Source organism: Enoplosus armatus, chromosome 2, assembly GCF_043641665.1.
Source record: "Enoplosus armatus isolate fEnoArm2 chromosome 2, fEnoArm2.hap1, whole genome shotgun sequence".
In the NCBI taxonomy this organism is placed as follows: Eukaryota; Metazoa; Chordata; class Actinopteri; order Centrarchiformes; family Enoplosidae; genus Enoplosus; species Enoplosus armatus.
In genome coordinates, this window is record NC_092181.1 from 15,167,096 (window position 1) to 15,192,475 (window position 25,380).

Consider the following 25,380-nt stretch of genomic DNA (forward strand, 5'->3'; position numbering starts at 1 on the left):
GACTTCTCCACCCACTTCTTGTTTTCACTTTATGAGGCTTTTCTTGTTCTGGGTTATTCCTTGTTATGTTGGTTTTTTTTTTTTCATTTCTCTGATGATGGAAAAAATGAAGGATGAAAAATCTAAATTAAAAATACCACAGAAAGAATGGGCTGGATTGGAGATAATAGAAAAAATATGTTAAATCTGTTCACAGCTTATCACTTTCTCTCTCTTGTCACTGTCTGCACTGAACTCGACACATGTAAAATGCTGTTGTGTTCTATAGTGATTCAGTATCTCTTCATCAATGATTCGCACCCAAAGGATGCCAGTTTTCTAGTGACTCAGTTGACCATCATACCGTGTTACTGTAAATCCCCTGGCCAGGAGTCAAACCCCCACACTGACACACTCCCAAAGTCTTCATCAGGAGAGGTTATGGTAATATTTGCATGGACGTAAATGAGTTGGAGAAGTTCAAACACATATGGGTGCAATATATTCCCCTGGCTCACTGTTTCATTTCTGGGCAGAGGACTGTTTTAGCCCTCTAAACACACAATGTAGGGTAGCTTGCCTGGCTGTTTTTCCACTGTTTTATATTGGGGAGTGAAAAGTTTCTAAATATCAGAGACTACTTTAAATGGCATCTGTAACTAAATGTCGTAGTGTGGAGTTATTTAGAGGGGCGGAGCAGAGAGAGAGTGTGTTTTTTCCTACCTGTTTTGTGCTTGTATGGAGTAGAAGAAGCCACAACATTTCAGATTCTTCTCAGATTGCCACCGCAGCTGTTCACAACATGGGTGTGAAATTGCCAGGGCTGAGAATTTCACAACTTCTCTAAGAACCTCAGTTTCTTTGTGATTGTGTGTGTGTGCTTGTGTAGGTGCACGTGTGCACAAAGATATACGAGTCACATGTGTGTGGATAAAGCATGTTCTGATGCAACGTCCGTAATACACAGTGAATCAATCGGGTCGCCATGAAAGCAGCATGAGTGAGGAAGACAAGCAGACTGTGAAGCCTCATAAGGACGCTGGAAGCAGTGAGGAAAGAGGTGACGTCAGTGTATCGTTTCCTCTGTCTTCATGCCTCTGTCTGCGTCTGTCTCTCTGTGTGAGTGTTTGGCACCGTGCCCTTTGACCTGAGACACAGAAGGTCACTGCGACACAAACCATTATTATAGCATAAACCTGCACACACATGCTGTACATCTAAACACACTAAACATGCATGCTTTAACTTTTTCTTTCTTCTCCTCTCTGGCACAAAGCCAGATCTAAGACGCCGGTCCCCTGCAGTGAATACCCGGTAGTCTCTGAGCTATGACACAGGCATTCTGGGAGCCTCCAAAAGTCTGTCAGGGAATACTGGGAATTCTGTCTAAGACGGGCGCTGCTAAGGCCACGGCGTCTGTTTTCCACTGTGACAGCTTAGTAGCTGCCATGTCTGATTACACACACACTGTGAGTCCCTGAGAGCGGCTGGAAGTGGCACAGCGGCGCCTTAACACACAGATCTGCTCTAACAGTGACATGTACAAGCATACAGCCATACATGCATGCAGCACACAGACAAACCCATGCCCCATGCAACTGATGAATATACATACAACAATATTCTGAAAAGATTATGTAGTTTTCATCTTTTGCTGCTTTTGGTGCGATTACATTGGGATTTAGCTTATGACGTTGAGTGGTCCCGACTGCTATGATTCAGTACTGAAGCTTGTATATGTGAAACTTAACTGGCAACCCTCACGCAAATGCAGGCTGGCCGTGGCCATGGAAGGCCTGTGCTGTCTGTTAAAACCATTGACTGTAACAGAACTTGCCCTCAAAAGCATTACAATCATTTATATACTTTAATTCGTAGAAGAAGAAAAAAACTTCTCTCTTGAGTTGCATCTTATAAAAGGACCCAGAAGGGGGGAACACCCACTGGCTTACACTATGTTACAGTACATTGAAATATGTTTTAATGTGCAGTAAAATTGTGAGCTCATACAGATTTGGGAACGGAAGAACCTTTACTGATAGATTTGTAAAATAAATAACAAAAACAAGGCCTTAAAACTCTCCCGAGATTCAGCCATATGTGACTATTTAATATGTTTTAGACAGTGTTTCTCTGTATTGTCAGTAATTCGATGTGTGTGTGAGTCCTGGCTGGCCTCATTTACCACAAAAAAACGAAGAAGAAAAGAACACAAAATGGTAAAAGACACTGAGAATGAACAATACAGTCGACTGAAATTTAGCTCAACACAGAAATTAAGGATTTCTCTCCCTTGCATCCAACAATTGTGTGCATTTTTCTCTCTTCTCCTTTTTTTCTCTTTCTCTGCTCCCCCTTCTCCTTTCCATTTTCTTCTCTCCTCACACTCGCCTTCACCTCTCTTTTCCTCCAGCTGTGGGTTGTTTGATGTCCCTCTGTCCCGTCCTGGCCAGCTGCCCCAGAAACCAAATGAGGGGTTCTGTCATGCCGCTGACACCTGGACGTCCCCTAACCACCGGTTACTTCCCTAACGACCAACTCCTTCCCTAACGACCATGAGAAATACAGGGCGACCACCGATCAATCACTGAAATTCCTCTGCAGCTGTCTGTCAGTGTTGGCCAAGTGTCAGGATGTAATATTTTCACTCAGTGAACATGTCTTTCTTACATTTTACAGGCTAATGCATGACTGGGATGGCCTGTTACGAGACCTAAGAAGCATGATGTCTTGCCACTTAGCGCTTTAGAGCTGAGTTGTCCCTAATTGATTAGAACAGGTGCAGTAAGCTGTCCCTTTCCAATGCATTTGATGACCAGGAGAGAAATGGTTACTATGGTATTTATGGCCCAACAACCAAACTGTGACAGTGAGAGTGGTTGTATGCAGTCATTACAGACGACTGACAAGAAGACAGAGGTTTGTTAAAATGCATCCAGTAGTCTCTGACCTCACCTTTTCCTAATTACAGGCTTGAGAGGTTGTGCAGGTGAAGGCACACACACCATCTGACACCATAAATACACCTCTCTGGTCAGCTACTGCAAGCACATGCCTACGGGGTCAAGCAGAACAGTTCACACACTTCAACACACAGGATGTTTTCCATCCTACAGGTTGTATATACCTGGCCATGAATGTATGTTTGCAGGTAAATTTCACAGCTAACCACTACCTACCCCAGAAAGGTGTTGCCATCAGTGTGCCATATATTAGGCTGTGGATTGTTTGTTTTGTATGTCATTTCATTCTTAAGTATCTTAGTCAAACAACATTGCACTGAGGGGGCAAACAAAGCATATTTTATTTATACAGTGTGTGTATGAATCAGAGAAGATGAGTGACAAATTAAAGGAAATGTTTGGCCACCATGAGTCTCCAGAACAGCTTCTGTGCAAATTGTCATAGACTGTCCAAGTCTCTGGAACTCCTGCTCTGTGGATGGGGGGTATTGCATTCAAAATGGCAAAATGTTTCATCACAGGATAAAGGTGGTCACTCACAATATCTATATATTGATACACTTCCCTCTAAGGGGATAAGTGGACCCAAACCATGCCAGTAAAATGCGTCCTCACTGTTAGGGTCAAGTATTCAGACCTATACTGTACCGTTGTCTTGATGTACACCACCCATGCAGTTACCAAATTTTCAAGAACACCCTGAGGGGAACTCCTTGGTAGCCAAATGGTTAAAGCACATGCCACATAACTGCATGTCCACGGTTTGATTCCAGCTTGGGACCTGCTGCGGGTCATACCCTCCTCTCCAACCTCTTCACTACTCTTAAAAAAAAAGAAAATGGTGAAGTATGACTCATCTGACCTCACCTTTTGTCAACAAGTGGTTTTGCACCACTGAACTCTCAAAGGTGCATTGGTATTGGTAATTTTACTTAAGTAAACGATCAGAATACTTCTTTCACATGATGTTAATTGCTTCATTGTATGCAGTCCACCTATAAGGAAGCATCTGCATTTGCTATGTTTCTCCCCTCATTTATCCAAGCGTTTCTCTTAATTTGTTATCGTCTCTGTGTATCTATGTACACTCAGTTGCCAGATTATTAGGTACACCTGGCTAAAACTAATGTGGTGTACCTTCATAAAGGTTCTACAAACATTTTGTATCAACTGTTTTGGAAACTTGTTGATTCAATGGTCATTTATAGATGGTGTCTCGAATATTTTGTACACCCCATCTATATGGAGAGGAGACTAAAAATACCAGTCAGTAAAATGCAATACAATTCAACAGCTCCATAAACCGCAGCCTCAAAAATGACCATAAAGTTGAGTCAAAACCTCTAAAACAGCAGCGCATTTTAAAACGGCCGCAGTACCATTATTCACCACAAGGGGACGGACGAAGCACAAACCGGAAGCAGGAAATAGAGTCAACGTCAACGTGCGAAATTCAAACTTCAGCAACAAAACATCTCTGTCAGAGGGCTTTTCTATATGGCGCACGGTTGTTAGCTGATCTTACCTTCTTCCTCTCCTCTTTTCATACAAATTCAGGTAAATTCCTAAGGTCGAGAAGCGTCAATCAGTTAGCTTGTAGGAATGTTAGTTGTATTACTTTTGGTGGTATTAACGCTTTTTTGTCGGCTAACTGCAAAGCGTTAGAGTTAATTGACGTTAGCTCGCTAGAAGATGTTAGCAACTTGCTTACGTTTATTTTGAACACAAGGAGAGTTGTATGTTTTCCAGTTTAGCTTAGTGTTTTAGTGAGTTGAGTGCCAACACTGCTGCTATAAACCGTTTTCTCCCACCGCAGAGAGGTTCATCGTCGTGCGGCTGCAGCAGGAAGGATGCCTGTGGAAAGACCGGAGCACCGCGGAGCCGACGAGCTCTACAAATACTATGAGCTGTATGAGACCATCGGCTCAGGTAGTGATAAGTTAATGTGTGTCAGTGAGTGAAACAGCTCTGTCTGTATGCCACATACTCTCTGATGTGTGTTATGAACCTTGTGTGTTTTTCAGGGGGCTTTGCTAAAGTCAAGCTGGGTCGACACATCCTGACAGGAGAGAAGGTTGCCATTAAAATCATGAACAAGAAGGATCTGGGGGTGAGTGAAAGAGACCCACTCAGGTTGTGGTGAATTCGTTGTAAATGTTTGAATTAAACAGGGCAACCTGACAACCTGACATATAATAAAAAACATGAAACAAAATCATATGAATCTTGAAGTTAAAGCAAAAGCAACAGTTATTTTCATTACCAACAATCAGTTTAGTCAGTGATGTCTATAAAATGTTTGTAGTGCTTACTTTTCTGACCAGCAGCCCAAAGGTTTACAATAATATGAAATAAAGTAAGGCAACAAATCCTGAATTTTAGAGGTTGCTATGACTGACGATTAAACTGTCCCAGATTAATTTACTTTTGATGGACTTGCCATATGATCTTTTCAGGATTCAGGTTGGATGAATCATTAGAATCAATACTGCAATACAGTTCTGGATTGATGTATACACGCGGTTGAAAAATGAAAGGAAAAACCAACATAAAGTGTCTTGGTAAGGTGTTGGGCCACCTCATTCCGCCAGAACAGCTTCAATGTGCCTTGGCATTGATTCTACAAGTTTCTGTAACTCTACTGGAGGGATGAACACCATTCTTCCAAAAGATATTCCCTCATTACCTCGATGATTGTGGTGGAGAGCGCTTAAAAATTACACAGAATAAATAAAGAATAATACATCAGAAACCGATAACAAACTGTTTACTGCCACAGGATGACCTGCCCCGTGTGAAGGTGGAGATCGAGGCCATGAAGAACCTGAGTCATCAGCATGTCTGTCGTCTCTACCACGTCATAGAAACCTCCACCCAGATCTTCATGGTGCTGGAGGTAAGAGCACATACACAAGAGACTGTGTGTGAGTGTGACATTGTTATGTTCATTAATTTTGCTTCTTTGGCCACCTCTGTCCTCTTGTTTCCCTCTCAGTACTGTCCAGGTGGGGAGTTGTTTGACTACATCATAGCAAAGGACCGTCTGTCAGAGGAGGAGACCAGAGTGTTTTTCAGACAGATTGTGTCTGCTATGGCCTACGTCCACAGCCAGGGATACGCACACAGGGACCTCAAACCGGTAAAAAAACAACTACTTATTGCATATGACAGAAACGACAACAAAATGTGTCTGCTTGTCTGTGACTGCATATTAATTTGAATGTCTGCTGCAATGCTCGTCTCTCTGAACTGTAGGAAAACTTGTTGATTGATGGAGACCACAACTTGAAGCTCATAGACTTTGGATTGTGTGCCAAACCTAAGGTACATCAACACATTCCCTGTCTCGTGGTATAGTATTTTGGCCGGTTAGCTGTTTGTCCAAGTAATGAGAAAATAAATACATGAGCAGGGGTAAATCTATTTGGTTGGTCCCACGGTTACATTTCACATTGCGAAGCGCTGTATTTAGCCATTCACAGTCTTTAACAGATTTATCTGCTACCTAAAATAAAACACATGTGGGTGATCTACAGGGTATAGCAGCTAGAAAACTGATGCCTAAAGTGCCTATAAACATGATGTGTACAGATATAATGTGGTCTGACTATCATGTGGTTCTCTCTCTCCCCAGGGAGGTTTGGGTTATGAGCTGATGACGTGCTGTGGGAGCCCTGCATACGCTGCTCCTGAACTCATCCAGGGAAAAGCATATATCGGTTCAGAGGTGAGTGATGCTCGCTGTATGCTGTTTACAACTTTTAGAACTGTCGGGGCTACGATTTCAAGATGTGTCCTTACTTAAACCCTCAAAACTTGCATTTGTTTTTCGCTAAAAGTCGTGATTACCTGCCTGTTCCACAATTCTGCTTTTTCATGGTGCCCTGATCATATTCGCTGGTGCATGACTCGGTGCAACTGAGCTGTGAAATCCTAACTGTAACATCTGAAGCTGAAACACTGCGGTGTGATGTGTAACCTCCAGGCGGATGTGTGGAGTATGGGAGTGCTGCTGTTCGCTCTGCTCTGTGGATACCTGCCCTTTGATGACGACAACTGCATGGTCCTCTACAGGAAGATTGCCGTAAGAGCGCTGACATTTTCCCAACAGTCTAATATCTCTGGAAATTAAAATCTGAACGCCAACTATGTAAGGCAAAGTGTAGTGTTATTATTATCTGACTGGTGTTCCTAAATTGCTCTTAAATATGGTCACATATGGACACTGTGGGAATATTGCCATCTAATGCAAATGTTTGTTTCTACTGTATTCAAGTTTCATAATGTGCTTTTGTATGTCATTTATATCTTCAGAGAGGCAGATATGATAACCCCCAGTGGCTCTCTCCTGGTAGTATCCTCCTCCTCAACCAGATGATGCAGGTACATAATCAGTCATTCTGTTTTCTCTTTTTATCTACTATCCACTCTCACTCTCCCTTGTCTTTCACTTTTTAGCTATTTCGCAGAAACTAAATTAATAACACACTGGTTCTCATTGCACAACAGTAGCTTTTGTGTATCTGTCACATCAACTTGCCATAATAGAAGAGAATTTATCACATTTTTAAAAAATTATATAGTTGGAATATAATTGTATTGATTTGTACAACATGTACGATATTGTGGACATACTATAGATGGATGGACGTGTAGTCTCTTGCATATTGAGTTGTAGTTTTGGTGTGTGTCCTGTAGGTGGACCCCAAGCGGCGTCTTACTGTTCGACAGCTGCTGGACCATCCGTGGGTAACGAAAGACTACAACAGTCCCGTGGAGTGGCGCAGCAGGCAGCCGGTACACACACACAAACACATTCATACATGAAAACACTGTATTACAGATACAAACATAAACGCACAAATAATAACATCATAGTAGCTTTTAACAGTTCATGCTGCCTATTTTGCTTTAGCATGTTTCTACTGATTTCAAACTGAAGATTTGATCTTTCTAAGGTTTTTCCAAATTTGCCCCTGTCACCACAGAGGTCATTTCCGTGAAACAATTCCATAATCCTTAAAATGAAGATGCTTTTTTGAGAATTGTTGTCTTAGTGCTCACATGTAAAAACGAAACATCTGTCTTTGATTTTGTGTGAACATACTGGTTCTTTTTCGTAGCTTGGCCACATAGATGAGGACTGTATCACTGAGATGGCTGTCAACATGAAACGATCGAGGCAGAGCACCACAGCGCTGGTCAAGGAGGTGTGTGCCTGTTTGTACTCACATTCGAGTGATTTTAACTATGCTGATCAGTTCGACATCGGATGATTTTATTGTGTTACGGATGCTGAAATAACTGCATATGTTAATTTATTCTGTGCAGACATAATATTTTACATACTTCCTGTTTGATATGCAGTCTAATACATCTTGACTCCTACAGTGGCGGTATGACCAGACCACAGTCACCTACCTGCTGCTGCTGTCAAAGAAGCAGAGAGGTAAACCTGTCCGCCTGCGCCCTGAACCAACCGTCTGTGAGGACTCCTGCTCTCCACTGCACCAGGGACTACAGGTCAGACTTGGGACCACAACTCCCAAAATGCTTTGTTCTTTTTCTGGGCTACTGACTGTCTTTACAGCTGCATGTTCTGGTTTGGTCTTTGACTTCACCCTGTACCTTACATATGCAGTGCCAAGCGTTGTTGTTGGGGATCTTTTTGTCTTCTTGTTTTTTCTGTTTCTTATTTTCTCTGTCGCTTTCAGACCAGGGACGCCCTTCACTTCAGTGAGGATGAAGACGCCGTGATTGTGGGTTCTCTGGACTTTTGCTCAGACTACATTGATGATTGCCCATGGGTTTCAGTCACACAGTATACACCCCAGAGGGTCAGAGGTCAGCCAGATGGAGCTGCAGACAACAAAGCGACAGTACGTGAAAGTTGGGACAAATGTGTGTTCTTGCTGGCTTCCGTGTCTTTACAGATTAAGTTTGGATTACAAACCTTATCTTTAGGCTTGTTGGGAGTGACAGTGAAAGGCCATGGCTCTTGCCATCCAGAGAAATCTACTCATACTGCATTTATCTCTTCTTTGTATTCCTAAAGAGGCTGGCATCTCCATCAGTGGAGAAAAGATGTACTTACAGCCCGACCCCAGAGAGGGGGCGAGCGACGACACAGCACCGCCAGGAGAGGAGGGACAGAGACCAAGAACGGACCAGTGAGAACAAGGAGAATATTTCTGCGCAGGAGAAAGATGTTGAAATATTTGCATTGCCTCCTCCTCGAACTCCTGTGTCCAATAAGAAGAACACACGACCCAACAAGAATGTGTTGACCACACCCAATCAAAATGCTAACGGCAATGGCACTAAAACCAACCCAGTCACACCTAAAGGTAAGAGGAGTCTCTCGTTTACTCAACCAATGACAATAATGGCGTACAGCCAATGCAGGGTTTCAGTTCATCATGCAGTTTATTTGTATACTGTAATTGTTTTTTGCTCCAAACAAGGGCTTGAAGTACAATCTCCATTAGATTATTTGCATTAGCCAACTGCCCCTCTCCATGTGTCTCCCTTTTCATTTATCTGTCCCTCGCTCACTCTCATGCAGCTCTCATAATCACAAGTGCCACATCCACATGCCACACATTTGCAAGTAAATTGTCTTCTGGTAATAAACTCATTTGTTGGCCTGTTTTTTTTGTTTGTTTTTTTATCCCAAAGCCACTTGTATTTCTATGATTTAGCTGTCATTGCGCCACTGAAAAACGGACACACACACTCTCACTAACAAACACACTTATTATCACTGTCAACTCAAAGGTGATGTTATTATCAGGAAGCTAATTCTATTCACTTATCTATAAATGAAGGACAGTAACATGAATGGAGAATCATTTAAAGTCTTAATTATTTGTCAAAGCGAATTCTCTGCTCAGACGTCCGGCCTCATTAGTTTCCTCTATAAATTCGGCTAACGCGCTGCAGCTGACCCAGTTGGTGTTTAAAGCCTTTGGAATCTGGCTCGGTCCTGCTCTCTTTACAGCCTCCTGTTATCTAAGCTACAGTGCAGACATGCTGCCTCTGAGACACACACACGCACACACACACACACACACACACACACACACACACAGTGTCCCTAGGCGTGTGCTGTGACAGGTGTAGCTGTCTCTTTCCTCTGCTCACTGTCCCACGTGGGCTGTAGTGACATGTGTTCTCTTGCCACTAAAGCCTAGCTCTTTCTTTCTGTGTGTGTGTGTGTGTGTGTGTGTGTGTGTGTGTGGCTTGTCTGTGTATACCAAAGCATTTGTGTTCACAACTCCAATGTCAAAGCCCGCAAAGGGCTATATCGGTCAGTTTTCCCCTTTTATTTCCTTTTAAGAGGCTTTGAGGTTGGAAAAATGTCTAATTGCAGATTGTCTGGACAGTTTTGTACTGTAATTGTTTGTATCACATCTTTATTGAAGCTATAAGATGCTGAGTGACACTCAAACCCCAAACTATTTTTGTGTAACTAATATATATTATTATATATTAGTTACACAAATAAATTATATATAATATTTTCTTTATCATGGATCTACCGATTATTTTCTCAATTAAGTGTTTAGAAAACACAGAAAAATTGCAATTTCACAGCCCAAAGTGACCTCATCAAATGTTTTATTTTGTCTGACCAACAGTCCAAAAACAAATATTACATTTATTATAATGTAAGACTAAGAAAAGCAGCAATTTATAGTTGAAATGGCTTTTAATTATCAGAATAGTTGCCGATTAATTTTGTGTCAATCAACTAATCGATTAATCACCTACTTGTTGCAGCTCTACATATTTAATATCTTCAGAAGCGTTTGGATTTTGAGTAGAGCTCAAAATAAAGTTATGTTTGTTTGAACAAAGTATGTAATGATGTATGTGTGGTGGGTCAGCGGGGTGTAAGAGCTTAATGTGCCTGTGCTTTTGAACCAAAGTGTGTATTCCTGTGTGTGTTGTAGGTGGAGGCAGTGCCTCTAAAGAGCACAACAAGAAGAGGGGAGCAGAGATCAAGGAACTTGCAAACATTGAAATACTGGCATTCAGTCCTGAGCGAAGGTGAGTGTCCTGCAGGATGGGTGGAGTCGGCAGTAGGGGGAAGGAGTGTGTTAGCAGCTGAAGGGGGTAAATACTGACAATGATGGAGGGAGGGAGGCTAAAGTGGGGCTAAAGACACTGAACCACAATCAAAAGGTGATTGGTTTGATTCCAAAAATGAATGCTTCATCAATAGCCCTGCTCACTTCTTCAGTCAGTCTGAATAAGATGTTCAAATGATTCGTCAAAGTGATTACATGCGAGACCCCGTTTGCTCTGCAGGTCTCGCTCTTTGGACATGGCCGTTACGGGAGACAGCGGGAAGAAGAAGAGAGGAGGAAAGGTGTTCGGTTCCCTGGAGAGAGGCCTGGATAAGATGATCACCATGCTCACTCCCAGCAAGAGGCGAGCCCTGCGTGACGGCCCGCGCAAGATCAAGGTATGCAGAAGTCACACACCTCCTCACCTGTTCTGTGTCTCACACAAGTATTGTCACGTCACAGCTTTTGTGTGTCCGTCTTTTTCCGCTAGGCGCAGTACAACGTTACTCTGACCAGTCAGACCGACCCAGACCAGGTCCTTAACCAGATCCTCTCCATCCTGCCGGAGAAAAACGTTGATTTCACTCAGAAAGGGTAAGTGTTACGGCTGTATGTGTTCCCTGTGCTGTTTGTCCCCCTTTTCCTCTCCTGTCCTCTTTAGCTCTGCCCAGGTGTGCTACATCTGACTGCTCCATGAGGTGCACCTGGCCTGGGGATGAAGAGCGTAAAAGCTCCTGTGGCAGCATCAGAAGCTGGGATTGTGTTTTGACTTTATGTCTTTTGGTAGCCTTGATTTAGTGTTTTGGTTGCTTGTATGTCTTCATGCTAATCCGCGTTTTAAAGAGGTTGATTTGGGCCAGTGTTGTTTGCCGCCTAAGAATGATGCGGAACGGTATCCCCTTTCTGATCAGACGGTCTTTGATCCAATCCTAATGTTCTGTGTCGCCTTCTTCGCCCTTCATTTAGGTACACCCTGAAGTGTCAGACCTGGGGCGACTTTGGGAAGGTAACCATGGCGTTTGAGCTGGAGGTGTGCCTGCTGCACAGGCCGGAGGTCGTCGGGGTCCGCCGCCAGAGGCTGAAGGGAGATGCCTGGGTCTACAAGCACCTGGTGGAGGACATCCTCTCCACATCCAGGATCTGAATAATGCACTCTCCTGGCGATGTCACTTCCCGTTCCAAGTCAATGGACGCTGGCCTTTTTTGTGTCGGCGACATGAAACGCCTTTCTGTGTCCAAGAATAAAGGATGACTGATGATTGATTGATGCATAGATATAGTACGGTGTCTTGACATTAAAGATCAGTCCTTCATCGTTCATTGTGAATAATTGAAATTGTCCTTAGGCCAGCCTGCAATCCCCAGAGTACACGTTACATTACATTCATGAGCATTACATGTCAGGATCCTGTACAGCGTATCTTGTTTTATGTAGAATATTGTTGTTTTACTTCCCTTCTTCCAATCAATCCTATTGAGATGAATGTGTGTATGTATGAAATACAACAACGCTATTTACAGCATACCTTCTGGCTACTTATTACCATATTTATGTCTTGATGTTATTCTCTCCTGTAGGTGCTAAACTTGATTGAATAACAGAAGGAAGCAGAGTATTACTAATTTACTGTCATTGTTTTTTGATGTGTTTACATTTCTTCCATCATGAGGTTTTTACATGGTTGATCGTATGAAGTGTCTACTTTTATTGTCTCGTTTTTAAACTGTCTGTCACGTTGTGTCTTAAGATTTCTACTGACATGTAAAAAGCAAAATAAATGGTTTCTGGTAAGTGTAATATGCCTGTGTTTATGGAGACACATGATTGAGATGAATTTATCTACTTCCTAGACATCAAATCCTGTTTTTTTCCCCTATTCATTCAGAAGTTTGATGGAGCGGTGGTGTGTTTTACAATCTTGTCATCATCCTTCTGTTCGTCTTCTAGGCATCACTCCTCTTTGGTGCAAAGATTGATAGTGATAGTTTAGCTTAGTGACAGCATTCCTCAGTTAACAGTTACCACCAGTAAAATAAGTTGTGAAAGGTGTCAAATGTGATGTTTCACTACTTTGGATACTTTTGGTTTGAACCTCCATGCGCGTCGTCCTGCACTCACATGTTGAATAGACTCTTGTTTTGATCATTTGAACTGACGACAAACGGCAACATCAGTGTGTTTTCAGCATTTTTATGCAATAGTAATGCACCTACCTGGAATATTGCCAAAGCTATGGCATATTGTATCCTTAAAAATGTAAAGCCTTTGGTTAAACTACAGGAATTTGGATGTTCTGTGTTTTCAAGTAAATGTGTAACCACAATGAAGGATAATGATTTAGCTTTGATGCTCAAAATGGTGGACGATCATTGTTATGGCAGAAAGGGCTGTAGGAGCGTGATTGTTATGACTGACTGAATGACTAAATAATGATGATCACTGCCTGCAACATCTGAACAGAGTGAAATAGAAGAGTCTGAGGGCTCCCCTCCCCTCCCTGTGCCAAGACGAGATGCCACTTAGTCGTAACAGAGCTGCAGCTGATTGGCATTTATTTGTGGCAGGTTCTCCTTGGTGTCTCAGCAGGGAGGGGAAGGGTAATGGTAGGTTGAGGTGATGATAAGGGGGGTTTAACCTTAATGGAGTCTGAGAGAGGGTGGGCGGTGGGGATGATAATTTAAGACAGGTGAAGGTTGGAGTTGGAGAGATTAAAAAAAAAAACACACACATCCTCTTCAGCCCATATTCTCCATAATATTCCAGTAGTGGTAATGATTCCTGCTGGGCTGAGGTCAGAGGATCAGAGCTGTGTGTGTGTGTGTGTGTGTGTGTGTGTGTGTGTGTGTGTGTGTGTGTGTGTGTGTGTGTGTGTGTGTGTGTGTGTGTGTGTGTGTGTGTGGAGGACAACAGCTGGACTAAAAGCCAGCTGTCACCTTTCTCACATATAAGAGAGACTCTCCCCTCTTTTCACTCTCTATTTTCCCCTCTCCTGATCATTTTTTTTCATGCTTTCCTGTGATTTTTCTGTTAAATATGTTGGTCCTGTATCATGAATTTGGTGCCTTGTGTTGTTTCATTTACCTCTGCCTCTCAGTGTTTGCAGGAGTAACAGTGCGCGTCGATTATTCAGGGTTTCCTCCTCGTAAAAAAAGCCCTTAAATCCTGATCTGCTAATTGTAATAAGGTGCATGACAAGCTTCTTGTCATTGTCCCTCCACTCAAACAGGTGGCGCTGGAAAATCCCCAAACTGTGCAGTTCAGTCCCATTCTGATTTGAAATCTAGAGCAAGAGAGTCTTGCACAGTGTCATGAGGAGGATTAATGAATTAAAGCTGAGAAAGTTGGCAGAATATAGAGCATTGTGAAACCTACAGCGGGACGTTTGTAAGTAGAGATGTAAATCTATGATAAACTGCTGTCATCAAGCTATTTAAATGTGCAGTTGTGTGTAAATCATAAGTAAATCATGTGTGTATGCTGGAACAGATTAGAGCAGCTCTGTGTTGAACAGTTCTGTTTGTTGTCTTCAAGCTTGTGAGTGTAAAGGCGCTTTAAAGAGAAATGAGGCTTCTGCTGGCAATCGCTCTCATTCTCCTTTTCCTATGTGAGTGTATGTTTCTTGAGAAATGCTATTATACTGATATGGTCCAACAATTTTTGCTCACTGTTTCTTGTGAGGGAGCAGCATGACACCATTTCTTTTTGTTCCTCTGTCTGCATATCTGTGCATTGCTCATTTTTCAGGGCTTCACACGGCTCAGACGTCTAATGACACCTTGCATGGAAAACCTTGTGAGGTAAGTTAGTAAGCAAGTAGATGAGTTTTTTTTTATTTTATTTTTTTACTTTTCTCTACTTTGTCTTTTTTTCTTGTCAAAAGCTAAAATACGGTAAATATTGAACTTAGATTTGCAGGTGACAAGAAACACGACTCCAAATGAATGATAATGTTACTCTGTAACTACTGGATGTATAGATTTGCAACTTAAAAGTGACAATATGGTGGTGTTGTGTAAACTACTGCTGTAATAGACACCAATTCCTTTATATCTCGTTTCCACGTTGCATTTTTATCTTTTAGGCAGTATCCTTGAGCGAGGCAGCGGTGTCTCTCCTCTTGTCTCCTCTGTCTCTGTACTCGTGGCTGGCCTCCACGCTGCTCAGACTTGTCCTGGCCGTCCCGGCTCTCGTCCTCAGCTCCCTCCATCACACCCTGCTGCTGCTCCTGGCCTGGCCTTGGTGTGTTGCCACCGTCTGTCTGTCCCTGCTGCTGACGTGTCTCCATGTAGCCCTGTACCTCCTTCACCTGGCCCTGGTGGTCGGGGTTGGGGCCATTTTGACCCTCAGGCAGCACAAAATGGCTGACAGTGACACCACCGACGAGAAAGTGTTGTACCAGCAGAAGAAACTGGAGAGGCGTCGCACCAACACCAGACTGAGGATGTTTGGTCGTAGTGTTGCGCAGCAAGGCTGAGTTCAGCTGTAAAATGATCTTATTGTGTGTTTCTTTGAGTAAAAATCCACCTCAATTTGTTTGGACCTGCTTTTACCTTCATTTATTTAATGAACATACAGCTGGAGTTGGTTTTTACACATATTCTGTGTTTAAATTGGCTTTGGGACACTTTGTAGGAAGCAACAGGAAAAAAAAGCACTGATTAGTGCGAGTCCTCGTGATCTAAATGAGGGTGAAAATACATCTGCTCGTTGCTACTTTAACAAACAGCCTGCAGTTATCTATCCCTCTCTTATTCTCTCTCCTCCTCTTTAAATGTGCCCCCCCAATTATCTGCGGATTGTTGTGCTGTTTTCTTCCCATCTGCAGATGTTATCATTAGACATGTCTGTCAAATGGAGATGAGCGGATAAGAGAAATAGAGAGAGGAATGAGAGAATATTTTCTGCATTCATTGCGCCTTTTAAATGTGTGTGTGTTTACACAGTGCAGTCCAACAGCGCAGGGCATGCAAACCATATTCTTGAAAAACACTAATAAAGGGAGTTAACAGGGAGAGAAACTACATGTGGTATAGGCGTTGAGCCAAGAAGGCGAATGCTTGGCCAACCAGTAAACAGTATGTGCTGACACGCTGTGGCTCTCAGATCTCAGGGAAGCATTAAAAATTGCAGGAAAAAAAAAAACAATTTTATCAAAACTATTAACACTCTCCAGCCTAAGGGTGCAGCCGTAAAAAGTAATGGGTGAACTTTCTGTGCTGTTGTAAATGTGTGTGAAAGAGACAGACAGAGAGACAGGGGGGAAATGAGGCTGGATCATAGAGATTTATTACATGGCCGTGGCATCCTAATTAACATAAAGACTGGACCGGCCCACTCAAGCAGAGAATTAAAAACCTTAATTGTGCTGTCAGCCTTCCTCTCTCTTTCTCACTGTTGACTCTACTTCATTCCGCTCGCATTCGTCTCCTCCCGCCCTCTCCTCTCTGCTTATGAAGTAGCCTCCGTCCATGCTGTTTAATTGTTGGTGATAAATGGGAAGCGGGATGTTTGTAATTGTCTCAGAGATGGGGAGAGGAAGACGTGAGATCATCTGGAGGAAGGAGAGGAGGGGGGACGGGGAGAGTTTTTCCATTTTAAAAGAGGAGAGTGAGGAGGCCATTTATCAAATGTTTGTTTCAAGGAGGGAAATTAGCTTGGCAGACACAGGCGAAGAGGCGTTAGTGGGATTTGATCCCAGGCCAGACGGAGCCTACATGTGGAGCCAAAGTTTTCCAGAACTCTGTAATGAGCATTGAAAAGAGATTTTGGATACTTAAATCATCACTATTTTGTGTCTTCACTTACAGATGTGGTGTCGCACAACTGTAACTTTCACATCGTAGGTGAAGCTTTGCATTTTAAGTTTTAAAACATGAAGTAAAGTACATGCTTTTGTTCCATTGTGGGAATTTTTGAGGGCACCATACAGTGTATACATTTCCCCTTGAGGATTCTGGTGCTGAAATGAAATGGCAGGAAGTAAATGTAATGCACCAGGTAGCAAAGAGGGAGTGATTTCAGGCACAGCAAATGTAAACAGCCGCAAATGTCGACAATGAAAGCTGTCATCAGATGTCTGCAAGTTGTATCTCATGACTGGAATAGAAAAACCAGAAAATCAATGTGTGCTACTGCACACGCTCTCTGATTTAGGTGTTCTCTGGGCAATGCAGTCCAAAAACACCACAGTAAAGACCAATAGCAACAATCAATCAGTAATGCCTATATTAGTAGACGTTAGTACATTTATTGATATAAAAAATGTGTTAGCTCAACTTGGGGGGCGGGGGGGGTTGTTGATTATTCTACAGAATAATCAGCAGGAAGACGAAGACGTGGAACAAGGAGCGCAGCAGTGAAAGGTTTCTCTGGAGGAGGAGGAGGAGGAGGAGGAGGAGGAAGTGTTTTGTGAGGGTCAGTCCTGTTTGTGCGTCTCTGCTGTCAAAGCCTCTCCTGCAGCAGCAGACGAGGCTTAAGAGGCCAACCCCTCACGCTGCCTCTCCCTCAGCACTGACAGCTCGCGCACACACACACACACACACACACTTATAGACAACAGTACTCCCAACATGTATTGTCTTAAACTTTCCACCTTACCCCGATCCTCCTACCTCCTTTTTAACCTATCTGCCCTTCCTCTCGATCTCTTCTTTTCCCTCTCTGTCTCTTGCTCTCCCTTTGCTTCCATTTCTCTCATTGTTTTTCTGTTTCTACCTTTCTTCTTCTTCTACTTCTTCCTCTTCTCCCTCTCTAATTGGTCTCTGCTAGGTTAGCTTAGACAGGCCTATTCATCATAGCACTATCCTCAGAGACAAACCCTCAGGGAGCGAGGGGGAGATAGACGGAGTCAGACGGGAGGGCGAGAGGGTCTGCCGCTTGTCAACGCACTCCTCTCCCCCTTTTTTCTCCTCCTTTCTCTCTTTTCTCCCTCCCTCCTTTCTCTGCTCAGTTCATAGAACAGGGGGGAGGTGAGGGAGGGAATGTAGACACATTAGTTAGGCTATTAGTTCAACAAGCTGCTTCCATGCCTGTCAATGGTCCGACATCCACACACACACACACTGTACTCACGTCTGACATTTGTTACATGTAGTATCTGTGTGAGAGAGAGATTGTGAGTGACGGGCTGAGGGGGGAAAAAAACTTTACATGGAACTACGTGTCTTGTCATTTCTGGTGTCCGGGGGGCCTTAATGAGTGAAACACAGCACATAAGCACTCTGTACAAGCCTCGCTCATCTTTACCACTGTCACTGTGTAATCATCATCTTTGTGACTTCAGAGTGTGTGTGTGAACACGGACGCTGCTGTAAAGGGCAATGAGAGGCATGTAGAGGCTCATTCTGTGAGGTCCAAATGTCTTCCGTGATAAGGTCAAACCACATTTTTCCACTGTGAGTCTGTCAGAGAGTTTCTCTTCATTTGATGAGCTTACAGTCCGACCAACAGAGGACCGGCTTGCTTTAAAAGACTTGCTTTAGTTGCGTAATAAAACCAAATGATTAAAGGTGATGATGAAAACAGGTGATGTGCAACTACATGTGAAAGTGGGATTAAAACTTCCTTGTGGACGCTTAAAGTTTGCAAATGTCAGCTTGCGATCCCTCATTGCGGTTTGCAAATGTCATTGGGTGATGGGTAGTTCAACCAAAGAGTTCCCAGACTGTTTTATTCTAAACTATTTAAGGGCTTTAAAAAAAATATCTAGTAATTTACAAGCAAGAATCATCGACCACTGCTTTAAAGGTATAATATGTAACATTTAGTTAGCTAATGGTGTGTATTATTTGGTCACCTATCAATGGTGTCATATCCCCTAGTTACTATAACTTCTGGGGAAACAACAGATGATACGTCAGAAAATGAGGAAGGAAAAAATGCAATGTCACAAAATTATACTACTAACTGTAATCTATTTGCTATAACCACTACCTTACCCTAACTAGCTGCCATGCACAGATATCGTAGAAAGCAAGAGCGTTTAAAACGCTGGCCAACGCTGGTGTTGCGGATTCATCCAACATTGATGTTCTTGTCTGGTGATGTGGTTGTTAGAACTTGTGGGATTATTTGACTTCTTTTTAGTGGAATCATGGTCAAATCTACGAAAATGAGACTTAAGTATTCGCATGCCTGTTACACATCTTCAGTAATGTTTCTTCACCCAACGCACATAACATATGAATTCAGGACAAATGCACTCGTGGGAGATAAACAGCAGAAAGTAGAAAGAGAGCAAAGATGGCAGAGAGAGTGGGGATGCAACACAGCAGCAGTCATGAATATGCAACACATGCATTACTACACTCCCTGCTCCTCCTTTCCCTCTATGTTTTGTGAGTTTCTCTCTTCCCTCTCCTCCTGTTTGATTCAAAGGTCCTGCTCTCTCACTTCGTATATCTCGTCAGCATTTCTTCTTCTCATCACCCTCTCTCTCCTGTATGAGCCCCTCTTCACTAATCAGCTGAGGCCCAATTATACTCAGTTGGCCCCACACCTCCTCCCTACAGGGGCTCTGGAGGGCCAAAAATTACTGATGCTGACTGACGTTAATTTGCATGACTTTTTGGCCTCCATAAGTACCACTGTTGTCTGTCTCCTGCTCTTGTATAGGAAGCCAGAGGAAGAGGAATAGGATGGGGGAGGGGGAGGAGAGGTAGAACATGTCAGTACCAAGTCATGTTATGTAATCTGGAGCAATAGGAGGGGAGTGAAGAGGGCAGAGGACGTGGCACTGCTTTCTAACTAACTGAACACTGTCAAACCCTCATTTTGCAAGCAGACACCTGACAGATCCTACATCAGCTCTTCACCTGTCAGACAAACACTGTTACTAACTAGCATAGCATAGCTTTTTAAACTATGGCTGTCTGAAGTTTTAAATTAAGGGCCCTGGAGGTACCAGATTGTCTGCATGACAATTAGTTTTTTGGTAATTTGATTAATTGCAAATTTGTTTGGTGATGTGCACCACTACAGCACAACACAAACTGAAATGGTGAGGGCCTTGAGGTGGCGTCTGCTTTTTAACCAAATCTTGACATCCTGTTTAATAGGACCCCGTGTCAGAATCTAGTTTTAATGCATTTAATATCTCAGTGTATTTCATGTTGTAATTAATATATCCTCACTTTTAGTCCCTAGTCGTAGTCAAGCTCCAAAAACACTGGATCATACAATTCCCATAATGCAACTCAATAGCACCCACTTCTTTCAAACTCCATGCCTCCCAGTTTTTCTTTTCAGACTTGGCAAAGCTCCCACCAGAGCTACAGAAGACATTTTACATCTGCTTTCACAGGCAGTGTAGTAGTGGCCACAGCTAATCTTTTTTGCCCCGGGCCCAGTAGCAGGTTTATCCAGCCATTATAAAACAAAGGATAGTTACCTTTTACTTAAGTGTATATACTTAACCATATGATGCATTCTTACACAACCTTACACTACTGCCTTAGTTGGCAAGTAACCAAATGAGCTTGGACGCACAAACACACACACACACATGCACACACAAAAGTGCACTGTGCCGTCCTGGTGGCCTTGGGCAGGCACCCAAGCTGTGGACAGCCCGGTCTGTGTCTCAAGCTGGGTTTGTGCTGTTTTCTGTGTGTGTGGCGTGTTGTCTCCATGTCGTGGCTTGTGTCCTATTATCACCCCTCTCCCCCTTCCTCCCCCTTCTTTCCTCTACACACACACACACACACACACACACACACACACACACACACACACACACACACACACACACACCTCTGCCCCCTCCTGGACTCGGCCAGCAGCCAAGACTGCACCACTGGGACACTCCATTCACTCCGAGTGGTGGGGTGAGGAGAGGGAGGGGGTTTAGCTGTGCTCGCCTCCAGACAGACGCCCCAAGATGAGATCTGTGTCCCCAGGATGAAAGCAGCGCTGCGGGTTCACACTGAGACACAAACAACGTCCTGCTCTGGAAGTCCAGGCGGATGTTGAGGAATGCGGCATTTAGACCAGCAATAAGCATGAGTGTGTATTGTTTGTATGCATGTTGACGTCTATGAAAAACACCTGTACATCTGAAGTACTGACTCAGGACCTTTAACTTCCAAAAAATTATTTTTTATTCTGAAGGACCAATAAAATTATGGCAAATATTTACAAATAATTACTTCTTAGCTTCACATTACAGGTACATAAATGGAATAATTCACCAACAACAGTCACTCAGGTGGACGGATGGACAGGTACACAGACTGAGTATGAAGAGATGCATCAAGCAAACTGCAATTTAATATTTCACAGTAAACTCAAACCCAGGAAATAAAATAACAATAATATTAACAATAGAAATGTGAAAAATAAGCATATTATCAAATTCACAATTTATTTCCAGTTTTCTGAACAAAATTGGTCACAATTCAGGAACAAAAAACAAAAAAATAAAGGAGAGAAATCAAGTGATATGATATCTTTGGCAAATTCGCACTGCAGTAAAATACATTCAAATATTAAGACAACACACAACACACAAAGAGAAAAAACACCAAGTTTTGTTTGCAACTACTAGAAAATCGAATAAAAAACATACACATTTTCTTAAAGAAGCATTTCTTTTACTTTTTTTTAAATCCTCCCCTCCAGAATATTTGAAGGCATTTCTTATCTTCATTTTGTGTTTGTATCTGTAAGTCTTTTCTGCTATTTTATATGTTTTTTTTGTACAAGAATCTATCATTTAAAACAGGCATCACAGGCTTTGGTGAATGTTACAGATATGTTTTCTTTTTGTCGCGTTTGATTTTGAAGAATAGAGCAAGCTGAATCGTTAAAACCTAATTTCATCTTTGCAGTCTGATGTATTTCCTTCTGTCTTTTCTTTGTTCATTTTTTTTTTTACCAAAACATTACAGATATAAATGTCTCTTTAACACCCCAGATAGGAAGCCATGGACACAAAAAAACTCCAGATTGTTACACGAAAGGCCACAGTAAGGTGAAAAATCATGTTATCTATTTTTTTTTTTTGATTGAAACATCTGCTTAAAAAGCACAGTTGATTTTTGTAGGCTGAGTCCTGTGTGTTTCTCCTCTTCCACAGTTGAATAATATTAAGATGTACAGAACATTGTAACACTTCAGTATGAGATCTGTCCAGAGCCTAGTTATATCAGCAAGCATGAAACAGATTGTGCCACTAATTGCTGTCAAGATGTGATGCTGAAATCCCCTCAGGTTTTACGAAGGCAGTAGCCATCTTCATGGATTCATATTGAGATACAGTCAGGCGGTGCACACTCGGTGAGAAATCATAATAAAGAAAAAAAAACTAATTTGCATTTATTTCAGTTTCCTATTTGATTTGGAGCTGGGATAAAAAATTCAGGATGCGATTGTATTTTCATGGACAGTAAACTGTAGCAAAGCTGGAAATGAAACGTCTTTGTCTTCGCGTTTTAAATGCTCTATAGATACATGAGGAGAAAACAGACTATTAAAATGCGATCTCACAGAAGATTCTTGGCCAAATAAAGATACCGGCAGCAATATTGCCATTGAAATGACCTCGCTTTGGCACAAAACACACTGCTTCATTCCTATGCAGAATTTTCTGACAGGACAGTGAGCATCACGTCTGAATAGTCAGAGAGAAAAGTAAGAAAGGAGAGGGGGGAAAGGGATTAATAGGGCTGTCTGAAGAACGAGGGAGGACTTTTTGAGGAAGGTCACAGGCCTGAAATCAACAGAATAGTTTTAATATTCCTAATCCTGGTGGTGTGGCAGTACTAGTAGATGGGAGGAGAGGAGAGAGGAGGGGGAGACGAGTGCATGAGATATGATGAGATTAGGGCTGAGGGAGGGGGAGAAAAAAGACGGGATGAGCTTCTGATGGCACAGCAGGTTTGGCCTCCCCTGGGGAACACAGGGGCATGTGAGGAGGGGCGATCACCACTCCGCAAAGGACAAAGGGAGGGAGAGAGTGTGTGTGTCTATACTTATATTTATATGTGTGTGTGTGTGTGTGTGTGTGGCCTCTGCCTGCCGTGCTTCCTACAGTACCACCCACAATGACAGTCCCCCCTCATCGCTGCAGTCAATGTCACGGCTGCCAATCGAAACGACTGCGGGCCAATGAGAGCCCATTCTCTCCCCATGTGAACCAATTAGGTCAAAGCAATGGCAAGGCAAGCTGTGTCACTATGAGATGCATAGTTAACAAATAATCCTGTTAATGTTATCACTTGAATTCTTGGCTGTACCGGAGAACGGGTGTTGAATTTGGCCGGTTTGGTGTCGCAGCTTCTTGGGAGGCACGACTGGATTCACCTCCTCAAGGAGAACGACCATCAATCAATATTTCTTCATGTTTACAGTAGTGTGTGTGTGTGTGTGTGTGTGTGTGTATGTGTTTGTGAAAAAAAAGGCTGTAATTCATTTATAAGACGCTCTGGCTGAATAAAAAAGCAATATTAATGAACAGACTTGTAATATGTCTGTCGCTTACTTATTTTGTGCCTTTTTTCAGTGTTCACTCAAGCCAGTGGGTCCTTTTTAGCTCTGATCCAGGGCCGTATATAATGAATCACAGTCCTGCATAGATCTCCCAGAGCTTAGACATTTCAGCCAGAGATCCGCTTGTAAAATGTGTGTGTGGAAGAATGTTGAAAACATTAACTCAGTGGATGGTAAGAAATCTTTTTAGCGAGGGTCTACAGCCCTGCTAGGCACAGAGGTGCATTGAGCTAAATGCTAACATGCTTACAATGGAAAGTCTAACAGACTAATTGAAATTTTGACCTGTTGATGGCGCGAGTTGAAATGACGTTGTCATGGTAGCACTAGAGGATCACCAAAGTCATTAGTATACATTTCCTGGGGACCATGAATGTCTGCACCAAATGTTGTGCCAATCCATGTAGTAGCTGTTGAGTTATGTATCTACTGTATATGTAAATAAATTGATTTGCTGGTGGCGCTAGAGGAAAAGTCAAGGGATCATCAAAGAAGTCATTAAGATTCATCCTCTGGGGACCACGAATGTACCAAATTGTATTTGGCATGGCTAAAAACATTATTATTTATTCCATCAGAGAAAGGACTCTTCTATTAAAGTCATTACAAGACAGGACTCTGTCCTCGCTCATCGACTGGACTGCTGCTCCACAACGGAGCACTCAGTGGCTGGAAGCTGGTCCTGCTTTTACATGGCTTATACTTGACTTTAATGAAATAGACCTTTCTTAGAGTATATTTAGTTTTTTGTTACTTTCCCAGCCGCGTGACGTCGTCTGTAGATTGCTAAGAGGATTTCCCATCAGATGGGTTTTAACATTATTCCTGTTGCAAATTTTATTAGTGAATCTGTGTCTGAAATGTCCAAGTTCTGGGATATATCAATGCACAACCGTGAAGCGCAAGTATAGGGTGCTTGATCAGGGCTAGGTCTTGTTATCAGAGGTGCAATATTACTGTTGGTACAGTATGTAAATTATTATCTGAAGACTGCTACTTATTTCTGGAAGGCTTTATATAATCTACAAGCCTGTGTTTGCATGGGCAGAGTTTTGTTTAAGGACATACAGGGAGGGACGCTTTGTTTTAGTGATGCATGGTCAGTCGTGGGGGGGTGGGTGGGGGGGTTGTTGACATATAAAACTAAAGGCACTGTCCTTGTTTTCAGCTGGTGTGGTTCAGGTTCAATAATGCCTCAGAAAGATCAAGAGAGAAAGACAGAAATAAGGAAAGGCTCCTGCTGTGGTGCACGCTGGCAGCACAGCGGGCGAGCCGTCATAAGAATCTTCTTTAGAGTTGTGTGCACACAACTTTTAAGGTCTATAAATGTAAAAGGATCCACTCAATCACTATTTCAAAACCCAGAAACAACAAAGATTGAGAAACTAACAGCTTTGTTCAGTGTTTATAGGTATATGTTTATATAGCTATATCTTATGTCTTGAGCTGCAGATTTGGTGCCTCCAATCTGTTAGCTAGTAAAACTACACAGTAGCAATGAAGCGCTACGGTCAGCCACACATACCCCAGAACAAACAAACAAACAAAAGATATGTAAACACTCGCAGACGATGGCTAAAACAACACCACACACCTCTTAAGTCTTTTTATCGTAAAGAAAGCTTCATCACTAAAATCTAAATTCAAATGTGAATAATTGCTATTGACATTGTGACTTCTCTTCTCGTTCACTGATTACTGTACAAATCTTGTATCGACAGAAGTGAGACAGGAAGCTACGTACAGGTTTAGGAAGATATGTTGCCCTCTCACAAGATCAACACCGTGGGCCCTCAAACATGCGAGAGGGATAACACACTGATTTCAGATCAGTGCTCGAGGGCAAATCTGTCCTACTCTGCCTGTACGCGATGGGTAA

At 42.6% G+C, this 25,380-nt stretch overlaps 1 protein-coding gene across 1 annotated transcript; it reads left to right on the plus strand.

Moving 5' to 3' along the window:
* Positions 1-4,482: 4,482 nt before the first annotated feature.
* On the plus strand, positions 4,483-12,797 carry melk (maternal embryonic leucine zipper kinase). The gene is made up of 18 exons (XM_070917544.1): positions 4,483-4,499; positions 4,759-4,871; positions 4,967-5,052; positions 5,722-5,838; positions 5,938-6,081; positions 6,198-6,266; positions 6,577-6,669; positions 6,928-7,026; positions 7,257-7,325; positions 7,641-7,739; positions 8,066-8,152; positions 8,334-8,465; positions 8,657-8,821; positions 8,998-9,289; positions 10,898-10,994; positions 11,256-11,412; positions 11,505-11,608; positions 11,981-12,797. Exons 2-18 carry the CDS (start codon positions 4,793-4,795, stop codon positions 12,156-12,158), a joined length of 2,067 nt encoding a protein of 688 aa, XP_070773645.1. The 5' UTR covers positions 4,483-4,499; positions 4,759-4,792; the 3' UTR covers positions 12,159-12,797.
* The last annotated feature ends 12,583 nt before the right edge of the window (positions 12,798-25,380 follow it).

Excerpts from the sequence above, each read along its gene's own strand:
- melk (XM_070917544.1), top strand. The coding sequence starts at position 4,793 with ATGCCTGTGGAAAGACCGGAGCACCGCGGAGCCGACGAGCTCTACAAA. Across the intron at positions 10,995-11,255 it reads GCATTCAGTCCTGAGCGAAG|GTCTCGCTCTTTGGACATGG; the intron begins GTGAGTGTCCTG and ends TTTGCTCTGCAG. Across the intron at positions 11,609-11,980 it reads GTTGATTTCACTCAGAAAGG|GTACACCCTGAAGTGTCAGA; the intron begins GTAAGTGTTACG and ends CCCTTCATTTAG.